General features: G+C 38.8%; 1 protein-coding gene across 1 annotated transcript; it reads left to right on the top strand.

The window, feature by feature from the left end:
* The first annotated feature begins 658 nt into the window (after positions 1–658).
* Positions 659–16,701, top strand: LOC139709476 (dnaJ homolog subfamily C member 1-like). Its single transcript, XM_071621436.1, has 10 exons — positions 659–856; positions 4,062–4,163; positions 4,686–4,732; positions 6,952–7,123; positions 8,710–9,168; positions 9,791–9,910; positions 12,373–12,439; positions 13,303–13,572; positions 13,955–14,097; positions 16,602–16,701. The coding sequence occupies exons 1-10, from the start codon at positions 659–661 to the stop codon at positions 16,674–16,676; spliced, it is 1,653 nt and encodes a 550-aa protein (XP_071477537.1). The 3' UTR covers positions 16,677–16,701.
* Positions 16,702–17,972: the final 1,271 nt, after the last annotated feature.

The following is a 17,972-nucleotide window of genomic DNA, read 5'->3' as shown; positions in this document are numbered from 1 at the left end:
GTGACCAATATATCATTTTAAAGGTATTGTTTTGTACTTTATGACAGAGACCGTACGTCAAAATCTTCAAAAATGGACTTATCGGTTTTTGCAAACAAACTCTTCATATAGCCTATCCCATACTCACTAAAACCGAAAGTTATTTACCGGTACATGACACTTGTGGTACTCACGTGTGTGTTATAAAACATTATAATAATAATGAAAACTATGTGTCATGATTACCATGCTCTGGTTCACTGGGAAATAGAATTTCCGCGCTGATGCTTCAGATTTGCATATTGGAACAATACAATAATGTATGGTTCCCCTAATGTATATGTTACATGAGAACAATTTACTGGTATTGAACCGAGTGTACAGTTTGTATGCCATAGAACTGGATTTCTATGGTGTATGCGTGCATGTTGCCTTCATGTCAGAATAAGGAGAGTCAGAATAGCACCAACTCGCGAAATCCGCGAAAATAAAAACGTCGCAAAATATTCGGCATACACCTACCTTCGTGTACCTGCCAGTTAAAAAACAAATAAAACAAAACAAAACAAGACAAGACAAAACAGAATACCCGGCCTAGTAAAACAAAAAATTAGAAGTTTGTATTTTCGGCCTCTAGAGGTCGCTTCACCAAAATTTGTCGATATTTCCGATTGCCAACATGGCGAGCAGCAGACGATTTGTCAATTCTACAATGTGGAATCTAGATCTCTGTCGGAAATGTCAATTCGTCTGGACCATATTCATCATTGCGTTCTTGCTGCGACCGGCACAGGCATGGGATTCAGCTGATTTAGAATTGTTTGATTTAGTGGAAGAAGTTCAACAGAATTTCTACGATGTTCTCGGTTTAGACCAGGTGAGTTCTACGAGCGTCCTAAATATCATGTCCTGCTGCTTGCAGAAAATGTAAGCGGATCACGACTGGCAGCTCTTGCCCTACCTGTCGGCCGAGGCAACGTGAAAGTACCGCTTACGGCCCGATGGATCATACTACCTGCTGTGCTGAGCTGTCGTGTCCGTTCGTCCATGTGTCACACGTAACAATCAGCACAATATTTAACTGCACCTCAACTTAGCTTTCGTTATGATTTTACAGATAGCTAGAAGTAAAGCCAGTTTCATGATTCATTGTTTGGTATCTTCAACTTTCAAAGAGGCAAACTTTGTTGGTAGTCTGTTAGGAATTTTACTTGCTACAAAATACATGTAAACTTTAGGTCTAACGTAACCCCGGGACGCTCCGTATTCACTTGGTATACGGTTTACACACTGTGGGAGCTGCGTGTTGGGGCTGGTCGCAGTTAGGTCTAACGCTATACCGTATGTAACGTTAACTGTTTAATAGGGGAGAGTGGAGTGAAGTGGGATAAATATTCCATGTATTAGACTCTTGTTAGAGGTATCTATTTACAGGTAATTTATACGTTACCTAACTTAGACTTCTTCTTCTTCTGTTTATTCTGCATCCTTCAGTCCTGACGATTACTGACCTCTAACTTGTTAGCGTTAGAACACTAACGTTAGTGTCGTAGTGATGATATGGCACTTTTATATTCAGATGGGACACTCATGTCTCGGACCCGGGTTGTTAATGTTACTTCATCAAGTTCATATTTCTACAAAAGGCTCATATTTGTGATATTATTGATTTTAGAATAAGCTTATTGAATTTTTGAAAAAAAGTGAATCTGCAAAATGGGGTGAATTAGGCCACCCCTTGGAAGGAGTGAGACAGGTAGTGAGAAGCCGAAGGACAAACAGCAACTATAGTGTGATAGAAAAAATTACAAGCATGTGCACATGTCTGTGTCACCTTGTGTGATAGTGTGTGTGAATATTTTAATGAAGAGTTTAATCGCAGGTGTGATACATGTATACATAACGCCAATGGTCCATCAGAGAAAACTACAATTAAAGGGCCTGAAATTCAAAGAAAAAAAAAAGAAAATCTGTGATATTTTCATCCCAAATTTTACTCGGGGCCACCAAAAACAGCTCTGTGCTGGGCCACCATTTTTTAAAAGTAAAGATGACTACCGTTAGTACCGGTGGCGGTATGTGTTGGTGGCCCAGTTACAGTTAGGCCTCCAAATATCTTTGTCGGGCCGCCAAAAGAAAAAACTGGTCTAAAGCCTTGTCTGATCCCAGTAACATTATGAAGAAGGCAACCCATTTGCAAAGTAAAGATGCTCTATTCATGTCTCAAGTCCACTCAATATTTTGCATTGTATGCTTGCACATAATGATGGTACATTGTAGGTTGATGATGTGCACAAGATTGGCTGAACAAAAAGGAATGCAAGTGAAGTATTTAACAATGCAAACAAAATTTGGACTGGAACAAAATAAACTGAAACAAGATAGACAAAACAGAGAGGATGTGGAGAAAGCCCCTCTCATCTCAGACAGTGCATGTTTTGTTTTCTGTCAGCCATACAAATGTATGTGTCTGTTACCCATAATATTTTTCATTCTGCCATTGATGAAGATTCTACTAGGATTGAAAGCTCAGGCTCCATAAATTATATTTTAAATTCACTTCCAAACCCGTGTGATTACTAAATTTGTGGATACTGCAAATGTGACCCTGCACCACAAAACAAACAAAAAGTCGCCAGACATGAAATTTTAGTTAAGAGCAGATTCTGAAAGAGCAGATGTTAAAGGGCTCGTACAGTTTTGGTTGAGACCTAAATTCAGGTTTTTAGCATTTTTGGGTGGGATAATGAGAAACCTCCTATGAAATATGAAAGAGCATGTAATTCCAAGAGGAATTCAACGTTTATTTGATGAAAATTGGTTATGAAGTGGCTGAGATATCCAAAAAGAGCGATTCTGATAAAGTGTGGGACCCACACCTTTTCACGATCGCTTTGTTTCACTTTGTTTTTGGATGTCTCAGCCATTCCAAAACCAATTTTCATCAGATTAACTTTGAATTGCTCTTAGAATGGCATGCTTTGTACTATTTCATAAGTGATTTCTTGGTATCTCGCAAAAGGTTAAAAGCCAAATCCTCAGCTCCACCAATACTGTACTATCCCTTTAAGCTTTAGAATGATGTATAACTCAAAGCAAATGGACTCTTCTAACCTATCTAAATGAAAAAAAAAAAAAATATTGGAAAGAAAGCACACACTCAGGAAAAGAGTGAACTGAGAAAAGAGGCTCTGAAGTACAGTGTCTATTCAAGCGCTTAATCTTTACCAAGCCATGCTAGCTGTGTGATGAATGGGACAAAAAACAGGATGTAAGCCGCTGGAGTAACAACAATGACGGGATTATCAGATCAAACTGAAATTAAGCATGGCTTATCAACACACTCTGTCCTTAATTAATGGCAACTTTTAAAGCAGTAGCATCATCCTTTCAAAAGATAAGGAGTTAAAAGTGGCAAGTGTGTACAAGGTTTTTAAGAAATAAAAAGAGGACTCTAAAGACAAACTTAATCACACTATTCTGCCAAAAAATATTTGAGATAAACTGCTAGAAAACACACTTTCCAGCCCGTTTTATGATCCCAAATTTTAGCATAATGTAGAAGAAGACTTGCTCTTCCAGAAAATATGAAAAAGTTAAGATCGGCTTGGTTGACCCATTTCACCTATTTTTCAGTCCTCACAAAAAATCAGTGTGTGCGACTTTTTGTTTGTTTTGTGATGCACGGTCACAAATGATTGGTCAATTCAGTCCTTCCAGTTGGTTTTCATACATTGTGCAGTACAGTAGATGAACATGCTACTTGATCGTCATACAGTTGAATTCCCCCCCCCCCCCCCCCCGATAAAGCAGAAGGTACATTGTAATTTACAAGAACAACAATAAAAAATAGCAAACTTAACCTGAATGTTGGACAAACCCATTCAGACTGTGTATGAAACAATGCAGCAGCGACACACAAAGATCTGTTCAATAAAATCCACACAATGTCATTGAATTATCGTTTTAACAGGGTACCAGTCAGTGAGACAAAGCATACTAATTAGCAGAAGATTTACAGTAAAGGAAAACCAGTCTCGTTTTGATTGAATCCCTTTCCCTTCTTTCTGATTCTATCCTAGAATGCTAGTCCAGCAGAAATCCGCCGAGCATACCGTCGCCTCACGTTACAGCATCATCCTGACAAGAACAAAGAAGAGGATGCTGAAGAAAAATTTAGAATGGTAAACTAATATAATTTTCTTTTTGTCCATAGATTTCTAGTCTATTCTGTATATCACTATTTCCATACATGATATCCTTTGACTGATCCCATGGCCAAATTTAAACAATCTGATACCAGTATGGTACTAGTAGAGAAGTAGAGATCTCAAAGTTTTGATTCTTGAACAAACATGAAAATATTGCATTATCTTTCTCTGCATTTACCTTATAAATTGTAGTACTTTTTAGTGTCAGCTTGCATGTCTGCAACTTTCTTAGTGTAGTATGGGGATGAGCCACATGTGTGCTTTTGTATGTAATGGGCACCTCAACTCTAAATGGTTGTGTATTTTTATATTAAAACATTTTAATTTCTTGTGATACATTGTAGGTCTCCCACCACATGCCAGAATTAAATTTGATTTTAAAGGACACACGACATCAAATTTTGATTACTTTTTTGTTTGTTTGTTTGTTTGTTTTTGTTTTTTACCTTTGACTCATTAAGACATGATTTCATTTTTCTAAATGTTCTTTTTCAGCTTGTAGCTGTTTCAGAGGTTCTTAGAGATGAAGAAAGAAGGAAAAAGTAAGTAATTGTATCACAGGGAAAGGAGAGACAAATGTACATTGTGTATACTGGTAGAGATTGTGGAGCAGCTGAGCAAATATTACTGTATGAATACAGTGATTATCAGAATAGGACTTTGTGTTTAAAGTTCATCAGGCCTCCCTTGCAAGATTAACAGATCTCATACAAAAAAGTCAAAAACAAAAAGCAAAACGTAAGAACAAGTTGTTCTCAAACTGTCCACCAGGTTGTTCACTTATGTGTGCATATGTGTGTAATCTTCTGTTGTACATTAACTTGATGATTTTTTGTCAGAAGCAGAAACAGATTCTAACAATTACAACAACAAATAAACAAACTCAAAAATTTGAGAAGAAATGGGACTTGCCAGTTCTTTAATATGATATCATATCATGGACTAGAAAAAGCTGTAAGGAAATGACTTTTAAAAACCCTTGGTGCGCTTTGAGTGCCGATTGGCACAGAAAATCCCATAATCTTGCACAGCACACTGTACAAAGTCCCAGGCACAGAAAGGGTTGCAGTTGTCAAGTTCAGAGATCTACAAGAGAAAGGTTTCAGGTAGAGTATATTTTAGAGCATAGCAAAGACATGCTCTTATAGAAAATATGGCAGTGAAAGTGCAATTTCCCATGGATGTTAAAATGCTTTGTTGAACACGGGCAAATCAATAATGGCAGAATGGGATATGCCATTTGAATTGCCATGAATTTCATGGTTCATTACATGCAGGCTACAATTGGTTCCATAAAGGTTTGCATTGCCTCAGTTTCCTGAAATATTGGGTTGAATATTGTGGCCCTACCATACTGCATTGATACAATATGGTGTTGTTGCTTTTTTTTTTTCTTTTTAACAGTCTGACATAAGGTGTGCATTTTAGCACAAAACAGGAGCACAATAAAGGTGCAAAATAGGACTTTTTTGTTTTTGTTTTGATAGTTCAGGTTAGATTCTCAAAGAAATTCTCACCTTTACTTTAAAATATAATTTCAAATGAGATTTTACTGTAGAATATAAATTCAAATGAGATGTTCCTATTCCACACCAACTGAGTGATAGCAATTCTATACTGGAATATCGAGTTTCTGCAAAGAGGCATTGAAGGGCATGACTATCAAAGTATGATAGACTAGTCTTTTGTTTGCATGCATAATTCAATTGGGTATTAGATAAGATGCAATAGAAACTGCTATCAAAGGACTATTTGAAGATGATTGTGAAACTAGCATTAGGCCATTATGTACCTTCTATTCATGGTAAGGTATCACTGCTGTAGTCTGTGTTGAAAAGTTCTCACGAGGTTTCATGCAGGCTTTCATGTGCTTCATAAGTGGAAACTAAAGAAAAATGAAAGATGGCAGAAAAATGGTGTTCGAACGTCTTTAAACAATGATTTTGATTTTTGAGAAAAAAAAAATGTTACGTAGATGGAAGAAATATTAGTTAGAAGTGGTTTACCCTGGGTAAGAAAAGAGAAATAGAAACGAGCACTGTTAACCCAAACACAAATTGCCAGACCTAGCAAGAAATTAAATGATACCCAAATGATTTTTGTGATGCAAAGTCACATATCTCACAGAAGTGGTGTGAATACACTGTAGTGTGCACATTTATGAATATCCTGTGACATGTACATTATAGTATGTCAGTAATTAAAATACGCAGGTTATACTATAGAGAGAATTTTCAGAAAGAAATAAAAAATGTGTAAAGCATTTGCCTAGCTCTGAATGTAGTTAAGGTGAGGAGACAAGACACATCCACAAAAAGTTGATTGAGTCAATTTCCTGCTAAGCCTTGAGAAATTCATGTACCTATGTGTTTGTTTTTGATCAGCAATGTCAATTTCTAGTTTGCAGTATATTGTGAGGAGTTGGTCTTCTAAAAAGTAAAATCATAGTCTGAATTTTCGGAGAGGAAACTGAATGAAAGTACTGTCTTTTGCAGTTTTTGTAGACCCATTTTTTTCCTTAACCGCTGTTCTTCCCCCCCCCCCCCCCTTATTTTTCGGCTCATGAAGTACATGAAAATATGAATGAAAACCCCGCAAAATTTTGAAAACAGTAATTGTGTTGATAATTTTATTAATCATGAAGAGAGTGTGCTCAATGTTTATGCCAAGCATCACAGTGAAATATTAAATATGAAGGTATTCCCAAATTTGTAAATAATGATTAGAATTGATTTTGTTATCATGATGATTACGGTGACAGATACGATGAGATTCTGGAGCATGGCCTTCCTGACTGGCGGCAGCCGGTGTTCTACTACCGGCGGGTGCGCAAGATGGGCCTCCTCGAACTCACCATGCTGCTGTCTGGTATCCTGACCGTCGGTCACTACCTGGTCCTCTGGTCCATGTACTTCGAAAGGAAGCTGGAGCTGGTAAGTGGAATATTAGATGGAAAAACCTTTTGCCCCATGTCCTTGTGGCTCCAATTACTAGCTTTCCATACATGTAGAGCTTCCATGGATGTTTGTATTTGTATGTATGTAAGTAGTTGTGTTGTGTGTATATGTGGTTGTGTACAGTATTTGAATATAAATGTGTACAGTCATATATGTAGGCCTATTTATGAATCTTTGTGTACATGTACACGTATTTATGTATGATTGCAATATACCAGTATGTACAAGTGTACAAGTTGCATTTAAAAGTATGTCTGTATGCTGTGCATACAATTTACCTTTGTACAACCTGTATAGTGTTTGAATACAGTATGTTTATCAGGTACATAAATATGTGTACAACGTATTTAGTATGTGTATATAATGTGTGATCTGAAGACTAATCTGGTGAATTGTATACTGTTCATCTTTTTTTTTTCTGCTTTAACACATCATTTTGTATCATCTATAGGCACTGGAGGTCTTACATGTAATGCTATACCAGTGTCAAGTGTTGGCACAGGGTAACCAATACCCGCAGGGGTGCTGGATGCAGTTATATTTTCATGTTCTCCATATATGTCCCAGATCTCGTTTTATGATTTTAAGAAAAGTCTTAAGTGGTTGCCCGGATGTTAAGAATATTTACGTAAATTCTTTTGTACATGGTCCGAGTGTAGTACATGAGGTGTAGATGTGCTGGTTAGATTCTGAGTGATGTCTGTTAGGGGTGTTGGTCAATACTTTAATATCAAAGTTGTTCAGAAACATCAGCATTCAAGGGTAACAAACTTCCTTGAGATGTTATTGAAGGGCTGTGTGCTTGTGGCTGACAAACATGCCGTAGTGATGGCGTGAGAAGCGGATGCATCCCAGACGACCCTGCTGCAGTAGAATTGCTCCAGTTTCGGTTTCTTTCGTTATCATAGTGCATGAAAGAGAAATGAAGTAACTGGTACCGGTACTTCCAGATCACTTTTTCTTGATGGTCAATGAGGGATTTCCCAACCAAGGAACCTCAGAGTACAGTCAACCTTGCTTTATAAGTGAAATCTATTTGGACTGAAGAAATAGCTTCGACTTAGAGAAAACTTGACTTGAGGGATTGTAATCAATAGAATATAAAGAGGATGTGAAAAGACCTTCGACTTAGGCGATTATTCGACTTATGCGAGGTCGACTTGAATACGCAAATTGACTGTATTCACTCCAGAATGATGATTGTGAGATGTTGACAATTTTGCTTTGTGCACTGCATTTGTTTACATATATATGGTGATAACCATTTACAGCAAAAGGGATACATGTATCTTTTGCCTGAGAGCCTTCTTTGCGTATTTGTTATGTGGAAATAGAATTTAAAGGATAGATATATCTACACACAGTTCTATCTTGTGTTTGTCGTCTGTATTTGCTACAACAATTTGGCAGCTGTGTGTATCCATCACAGTGAGATTTTAATATTCCACATTCTATGGTGTAGGTGAGAAATACAATGTACCTGTATATTCCTTAGGAAAAGAAGCATGTAGGAGACATCAGGTACATTAGATAGATGCATGTTTATCTGATCTGTCCATTAGGAAGCACTCATCAAGCCAAAGAGAATAAAAAAGAGCAAAAAAGTCAACAGGCAGGCCAGCAGCCAGGTGACCAGTGAGCCGGCGGCCACCCCGTCACCCGAAGATGACCCGACCTTTGTCCCCAAGCCCATCCTCGCAGACCTCCTCCCATGGAGGCTGGGGTGCGCCGTTGTCTCGATGGTGCGCGGCCTCCCGGGCGCATCCCATGGTCTGGTGGAGAACTGGAAGGCAAGGAGGAAAGGGATAGGAGAAGAGTTGAAGGAGGAAGAGGACGAGGAGGAAGAAGAAGAGAGGGAAAGGGACAGAGGAGGGCCGAGGGAGAAGCAGCGCCTGGATCCAGCCCTGTATGACTATGACCGCTCCATCGGTGCAGCAGTGACAATGGCCACGGGTGATGGAGTCTCGTTGTCCAATGGTGATGTTACATCCAACCAGCAGAACAGCACTGATGTGACCCAGGTTTGTCGGTTGGAGAACAATGTAATGTATATGTTGAAAGTTTTTTGTTGTATGAATGCAGCAAAACTCGTGTAAAGCAGTGTAAGAAAAAAGTTTTACTGGAACGGTTATCACGCTGATTTGATGATAAAATGGGTACCGTAGGATTTTGGGGGGTAAAAAAAAAAACAATGTTACAGTGTATGTTTCACTTTTAAAAATACAAAATGTCATTCTTGGCCTTCTGCATGAAAGTAATGAGATGAATGTAGATATGTTTCACTGACGTGCACGTAGCGTAGAATGTATTGCTTAGAGAGAAAAAATGGAGAAAAGATGGAAAAGGAGTTCTGTCATGAATTCTACTTTTTGCAATTCATATTGAATAGACGCTTACTTATCTCATTGAGGAAATATGGTTTAATACAAAAAGGTATAATGTCTGCTGTTGCTGTAACAACTACATAACTCTCAACCCTTCTCCCCCCCCCCCCCCCAAAAAAAAAAGAAAACCAACAGAATATTGAGATGGCAATCAAGTTGCACTGCTCTAGATAATAGGATGTAATGTGAGGGTGATTGCACAGTCACTTGGAGTCACATACAAGCCTAAGAGTCTGGTTTTTTCACTTATTATTGGTAGAACCTGGACTGGTCAGCATATGAAGTGTCCAGCCTTGTGAAGTGCATGTCCAAGTATCCTGGAGGAACTACAGACAGGTGGACGAAGATTGCCACGGAGCTCAACAAACCTGTGGACATGGTACGTTGGAGTGGTATGCAGATGCTCCAGACTTTAGTGAGCCCTTCACTTTGCTTGCGTGTATCACACATCCTCCAAGCTCTGGCTCAACATGTCAATACATGGTTGTGTCTACATGTGAGCAGATTTGGAGCTTAATCCTTACTGTACTTGGTTTGTTTTATTGGAACACCCACTGAAGTGCTTTCTTTGCCGATTGGTACAGATGTCTGCAAACTAACAGTCAATGAATTGAGATTACCTAATTCCCTTAATCCGTATTTTGTCATCATAGCTTTCCCATCAGACAAAGACACATTACTAGAATACTACACCTGAGTGGGCTTGCTGGCTTTACAACAAGGTCAAGTTTTGAAGGCTTATCAAATGCAGATTAAAAAAAAAAAAAGCTTGGCAAAATAAATGTCTTGGCACATAAAGGGTTAAACCAGAGCTTTGATAGTGATTTCAACCAGTGGAGATCATGCAGTGTTGTTGTGCATGTTAGGAAGGACTTTGAACAGTGTATCACATGCAGGACAGATGTTGATATGCCATGATATGTGTTATTTGTTGCTTTGTTTTACATAGATGTTTGCACTCAATCATTTCTATCAACATATCTTCACTGGGGTGACAAGATGTATCTCATATTTTGGTGAAAATGACTTTTTTTGATTAATGGTCAGATGATCAGTTAAGTGATGTCTTGTCCAAGTCCTAGCTGTCTTACCCCAAAAATAAAGCCACCATGGCGTGTCAAAGGAAAGTCCGTCCCATTTGATAGTGCTTTGGTTGCAATGTTTTTGTTTGTTTGTTTGTTTGTTTGTTTGTTTGGTTGTTGTTGTTGTTGTTGTTGTTGTTGTTGTTTTTGCTCTCTTGAACAGTTTTTATGCCTCCGCCACGAAGTGGTGCCGGAGGCATTATGTTTTCGGGTTGTCCGTCCGTCCGTCCGTCCGTCCTTCCGTCCGTCTGTAATGATTTTTGTGGACAGGGTAACTATCAAAACCTTTTGAGGTATCCCAATGAAACTTGGCATGTATGTGTATTATGGGGTGAATTTGTGCCTATCAACTTTTAGGTGCACATGCTCAAGGGCAAAGGTCAAAAGGTCACGGTCAAATACATAAAATTTCACTATTTCCACCATATCTATGCAATGCCTGAAGATATTTTCTTGAAACTTAGTGTATACATGTATTACCCAATTAAGATTCTCTGGTGAAAGTTTGGGTCATGAAGTCAAAGGTCAAAGATCAAAAGGTCAAGGTCAAATACATAAAATTTCACTATTTCCACCATACACTATGCAATGCCTGAAGATGTTTTCTTGAAACTTAGTGTATACATGTATTACCCGATTTAAGATTCTCTGGTGAAAGTTTGGGTCATGAGGTCAAAGGTCAAAGGTCAGAAAGTCAAGTAAAAATATTAAAACTTCACCTTTTTTCTCTGTACCTTGGAAATTGTTCAAGGTATCTTCATGGAACATAGTATATATACATGTACTCACTGGTAGTGATTATCTAGAGATTTAGGGTTCATGGGGTCAAAGGTCAAGGGCAACACTTCAAAATTTTACTATTTCCCTCATGTTTACGCAATGCCAGCAGGATTTTTTTTACACTTGGTGTATGCATGTATAACCTAATAGAGATTCTCTGAAAAGTTTTTTTTTCTTTTGTTTTTGCCTGAAAGGTCAAAAGGTCAAAGATCTAGTGAAAGTGCTGAACTAAATTTTTCCTCCCTATCTCGGAAGTGGCTCAAGTTATCTTGAAACGTACTACATATTTATGCATGTTCTGCCTGACAGTGATTATCTTATGAATTTTAGGGTCAAAGGCCAGATGGAAATGGCAACAATTTACTATTCAATACAGAAGTTGTACTTTGTTGAAAATTACTCAATGCATTTAACGTATGAATGGGTCAAAGTCAAGTTAAAGTCCTTAAATCCCAAATACATGCTCTCCTATTCATGCAGTTAAACCTAGGTCAAGGAAGGTGAACATTCAACACATTTGTGACATACTTGTCATTTTATTATTTTGCCAATTTTGAGAAAATGTAATCACACATTGTCCACATGTACTATCTAGACCTATTAGGAGAATCATGCATTATGGCGGAGGCATACCAGTCGCCATAGCGACATTTCTAGTTAAGTTTGTCTTACCTGGGAGAGTAATTTGATTTGAGTGATTGAAAAGTGACAATTCATTTTGGCCTACTTTTTGTGGGTTTTGAGCCAGGAGATCACATATTTGCATTTGTTAGGAAGAGAGAGAGAGAGAGAGACTGCACTAAATAGGCAAACTGATTTCCATTCCTATTGATAGAGATTTGTTCACAAGGACAAATAAATATTAGACAAATGAACAAACAAACAAACAGACCAAAATCAAACACCAAATTCACCTCTTGACTATTGTCATTTCTCCACTGTTATAATCCATTCTTTTTTCTTTTTTTCTGTGTGGCAGGTTACCAAGAAAGCCAAACAGCTGAAGACCCAAAAGTTTGCCACAAATGTTGATGCTGCATATCAAGGTAAACAAGCACCGTCCTGGTTGTTGCAAGTTCAGTGCTTGACGCATTGGAAGTAACCAGTGTTTTGATGAAATCGTCATGCAACTTAAAAATTCATCTGTTGACTTTTTTCCCATGCTGTTAATATCGTGTGCAGGGTATCATAAAGTTGTAGCCTGTGCATCATCATGTTTCACTGTCAACAAGTCTTGCATATTCATGGCTTTAACTGTGTTGGTGTACCAGATTAAAGCCAACATGCGATACCCCGGGGTAACGTGTGATGCATCATATGCTTCAGGCAGCATCTCGTATAACAAGAAAGGAAACAAATATCTGACTGCTTCTTTTATGCTATTCAAATATTGAACAGTGTAGCTGATTAAGTGCCCTCAGTGATAAACAAAGTCTCAAAAGTCTCATTTTCCACGAGGTCATGGAGGGGTAGTACTTTTAAAGTGCGGAGACATTTGATAGATATACAGATACTGTGAAGATTTTGAAATTGTTTTATTCAGCCTGACAAGTCCAATGATTTAGCCTGTTAATAAATATCTTTCAGATGTAAGTGTAGGTCATAGTATATCATTCCATTCTAACTTCTTAAATCCTATCATTTGATGATTTTATAAAGTTGATTTTTGTTTCATTAATGAACATCAATTTTGGTGCTCCTTTTGGTTCTGTGCTTACAAAAGGTTGGCTTACTGCACACCTAGCTCATGTTTGCTCTCATCTCTACTCTAGATGATGTGTGTAACAAAAGAGTTTGCAAGTGTGTGACTGCTTCATGCTTTGAGCATGCATTTTATCTTCAGTATGAGGGACACTGTCTCTTGTCCCCTTAGACCCACCTGTATAGTATTTTGGCTGTCATCTTGTAGGTATAACAGGAGGTGTTAGCCATGCAGTCACCAGCAAGAAAAGTGGAATGACCCTGTCGGATGACATCACCATGCTCTCGGCCAGCGAGTGGGACGACCTTCAGTTGGATGGCTCTGCCGCGCCCTCGGGTGGCGAGAAACGGAGAAGGCCCGCAAGGCCAGTGAGGAATGTAGACAGGACCTTGATGATTGCCCAGCAGTCTGGTGGTGAGAACCACAATGACACGATAGCAGCGAGAGACGAGGGCCGTGCAGACGATCAGGATGTTGGTATGTGTCGCGTCCCTGGACCACCAGAGCTGCCTACCAGTATGTTGTTATAATATTTAGTACCAGTATGATATTTTCTTCATCAAATACGAGAAAATAAGTTTTCAAGTCATGCAACTTAGCAAGATGCAAACTTGGCAAACCAATATGAATAGATGGGAGAAAACAGCAACAGCATAAAAGCATGAAAATGGGACATTTGGATTATTCATATATGCCAATTACTTCTTTGACAGTACATTGCAAGATCTGCCAATTCTTGCTGCTGCTAACTACTCCATCCACTATGAGAACTTAGCTCATGCATCTCCAGTTGAGTTTATCAACTTGAAGTTGTACATACGTGTTTCTAATTTGTGGTTTGTGATACCTATGATTTCAGACACTCTGGTCCATTCTGGTGTGGAAAGTTGTGCGTGGACGCAGCGACAGCAGAAAATTCTGGAGAAAGCCATGCAGGTCTTCCCCCGAGGCAGCGAGGGCCGATGGGACAAAATTGCAGACACGGTACCTGGCAAAACAAAGGTACCGTCAGGAAATCTATCAACAATTTTCTCAGATCCTCATCCTACTGTTGCATCACTCCAAACTGTTGATGCCACATATTTTATGAGCATGATGATATTTTCGCGAGTCGGGATTTGTAAGATAATCTACCGATCGCGGGTGATTAAGTTTGTGATTCAGGACTGTCTCAAAAACTTTCACAGGGAAATCGTTTTATGAGATAAATTCTTCCATTACACCACCATCAACATCAAAACATCACCTTCAAATGAGTAGGAAAGGTGGTTTTCCTGTACAAAACCAAACAAACCAACAATACACAGGAACTGAAACAGGAATATGTTGCTCTTGTGAGGTACAAATGTTTTGTAGGAAGCAGAATCAACTCATCAACACTATATCAACTCATTTGTTTGTGGGTGTCTGCATAGTGTGTGTGTTGGGGGGGGGGGGGGGCTGGGTTATGTGTGATTTGGGAATGAACTGTTGTCAAAGCAGTCTGTAGTTGCTTCTGGAGAGAAACATTGTTTTAGACCACTAGACAGTGACCCCCTATATAGACCTTCTCACTCATTCTGAATATAGAGGAAAGAATCTGCATTTTGACCGTCCCCAGCTTTTGTTTCATAGGAGTTTCCTATTTTTCTTGATAATTTGACTTCACACTTCTATGGGAACTGCTCTTTCTTTCCTATTTCTTAGCTAAATCATCCCTATTTTTCAGTTAGATAAGGTTGGGAGATCTGCCTATATCCAATTTTGCTGTCTGCATATTCTATACTATGGTGTTAAAATCTTTGTTGCAGGTATGACCAACTTCGGGGGATATCCCTTTTTGCTGGTAGCATCTGCATTGAGGCTTTGAATTTGCACTCTCTGTCTAATTCATACTGTGAAATGTGTATGTGTATAAAGTTATGGTTTGAGGGGAGTATGCTGTTGAGGTTCCAACCCTCACCTATCATCCAAGGATATCACTTAAGTAATTAGGACAGGGAGAAGAAATAACTGAGGACCAACCATATCCAAACCTTTCAATACCTATATACATGTAGGACCAAGTGGAGCAAGTGTAGAAGTACACGTATGTAAATGAGCATGCCGAGGTTCAGGATAGGTTGATGATCCAGTCATACCAGTTTGATATGGAGGTTTAAATCCCTCAGCATGCACAATATTGCATGAGTCGGTGCACTATAGTAGACCACGAACATCAAAGACTCTTTTTTCACAGGTGGCAATTAGTAGAGATTAGGTTTTTAATCAATTATAAGCAAGTGGCTCGGAATATCCAATTTTGATGAGCTAAACTTTAACCCAAAATCTTGTCTGTGGAAATCTGACTAAACCTGAAAAATCTCATCTGGTGACTATGTACCTGGTATTGTTTTTTTTTTTGTGTGTGTGCCGCAAGATTGCATGTAATGAGGAATGCATTTTTTTTTTCTTTTAATAGAAATTCGGGCAGAGGGTTCATCTTAATGTGAACAGTCAGACCGTGTTTCAACTTAAACAGCAGTGTGGGAAAAAAAAGCAAGCAAAACAAAATAGACAAGATTGTATCATTTGCACGAGTTTGTGTTAATCGCACGAATCCAAAAGTATAAATAGCGGGTGTGAAGTCTGCGATATATTTGGTCGTTCAGTTTGGATCATTTGTTTGTTGCGTTTTTGTTTTACAGGCACTTGTCACGGAGTGGATGTTGTGTGTTGCTTTATGATTGGCTTGTATTGTCATTTAAACAGGAAATGTCTGCTATCAAACGAAAGTGGAGTTGCATGAAGTGATATTCACTCATTTCAAGTGGTGCTTTACACTGTTTAAAGATTCATACTTAACGATGGCTCAGAAGTGGCTCTTTGGAGATGTGGTATGTGTTGCACACACTATCATGTGTGTGCGCGAACACATGGATGATAGTTACACATAGTGTGACTATTCAATGTTCAAATGGACTGGTATGAGTGTGTCAATAGGAAGGTAACTATGGAATGCTTAACCCACAAGGCGAAGCTGAGTAGGTTTAGGCAAAATTCCATAGTTACCACTTGCACACAATTCTGACGCACCGAAAGACACATACATCATTTGTTTTATAGAACAGTGACAAATTTTTCCTGAAATTCATTGTTTTAATCATATTTCTGACAATATGCAAGTCTCTCTTTTTGGCTTGCCATAGATGAAACCATGCATCAGTTTTTACTGATGCGTGGTGCTGATGCATGGCTAGCCTTTTCTTGCCAAGTGCATAAAACTGGTCAACACGGGTACGGCAAGCCATCTTTTGCTTTTGATATTATATACAGTGTAGTGTATGAATACTTGCTAGGTGCACATACTCTTTGCTACAAGTACGCACGACAACGACAACATATTTACAGCGTCTATCTCCAGTGATCGAGCATGCAGTCAATAAAATTGATACATTTTGGTGCGAAATCCCTCCGAGTTCTTGATGGGTAAAAATGTGTATGAACATTTTTAATTTTTCATTTTCCCCCTGTCTCTTTCTCTCTAGGAGGAGTGTATAGCACGCTACAAGGAGCTGGTTGAGATTGTCAAGCGGAAGAAGAAGGGCCCCGTCCAGAGGTGATAGGAAGAGGAGTCATTGGATGTGATTATGCAATGACGTGTCACAAGACCCCTGTGCCCGATGTGGACAACTCTTTTTTCTTTTTTTTCTGACCGAGGCTCATCATTCCCCGTGCCTTGTTACAACTCATTCATGTCATGTATCAACTGCCACAGAGGACCTCTGCCATTGTGATCCTTTCTTCTTTTACTTGTTTTTGTTCTTTTCCTTTAAGTAGACCTTGTGCCGTTATGATTTTATTGTGTACCGTGGGTAAACTGTTCTTGATACATTGTATGTAAGTGATCATAAGACATGGTGAAGGTCACATTAGTTGGAAAAATTCTTCGGTGTCATTTGCATCAATTGTGCAAAACATATTTTTTTATATCATGCTTTGTCATGTTCTTTTCAGTTCTTTGTGCTACTCTCCTGTTCCCTGTCAAATCTTTGGGGGGGGGGGGGGGAGGAGTGGGGAGTGAACACTGTGGACCGTACAAGAATAGTTCAGGCAGCCTTCTTTTTTTCTCTCTCTTTCCTCCTTTAACCCTAACTAGGCCGGGGGGTGGGGTCCGAGGCCCCCCCATCAACGTTCCGCGCAATGTACCGCTAACGCAAAAAGCTATCGCCGCGACGTTTCATGAATTTTTTCTTTTGGGTCTCCCGCATCTTTTGACACCAGATTTGCGATGCCCGGGCGCGCGGTTCCGAAGTTGCGCATACACATGTACATGCATGTCAGACCAAAAATTGCTCAAAAACGTGAATTTGTGTACAATTTCAATGCAAACTGTGTTTATGGGCAAATTTCATAAAAGCATGATTATTTTGGGGTTTTATTGATTAAAATCAATTAATAGCATATTTTCTTGTTCAGAACAATGTCGCGGACAAGTTTCATTGAAAAAACAATGGAAAACGTAAAGTCGAAAAAACAAAGAAATACATTAGAAATTTAAAAAACAATAAAATACTTCAGAAATTTTTTCTGTTGCCGCAATATTTTTCTTTTTAATATATTTGCTCAAGACACTAAAAAGAATATTTACACAAGAAATGTGCCCATTTTGAGCTTTATTTAGTGATTTATACAAAATTGTCTGATTTCATGCATCATTATGCATAGATTAGCATAATTTAACATAAATGATAATTTTGTAAAACTTTAACTTCGTGGTACAGTAGATTACGTAATAGGCAATGTGTGTGCCAATTTTCGTCGCGATCGCGCGGTCGACGGCCGAGTACCCCCCCTCCTCCCGGCTCTATGATCTAATTAAATAGCCCGGCCTAGTTAGGGTTAATTTGCCTGTGATT

Source organism: Diadema antillarum, unplaced genomic scaffold (genome assembly GCF_040938485.1).
Source record: "Diadema antillarum isolate AM-2024a unplaced genomic scaffold, OU_Dant_1.0 seq00001438_RagTag, whole genome shotgun sequence".
NCBI classification, from domain to species: Eukaryota; Metazoa; Echinodermata; class Echinoidea; order Diadematoida; family Diadematidae; genus Diadema; species Diadema antillarum.
This window is presented reverse-complemented; position numbering and strand designations above follow the sequence as displayed.

Coding starts and splice junctions, on each gene's coding strand:
- LOC139709476 (XM_071621436.1), top strand. CDS start 659: ATGGCGAGCAGCAGACGATTTGTCAATTCTACAATGTGGAATCTAGAT. Junction 4,733..6,951: donor GATGAAGAAAGAAGGAAAAA/GTAAGTAATTGT, acceptor TTACGGTGACAG/ATACGATGAGATTCTGGAGC. Junction 9,169..9,790: donor ACAGCACTGATGTGACCCAG/GTTTGTCGGTTG, acceptor TATTATTGGTAG/AACCTGGACTGGTCAGCATA.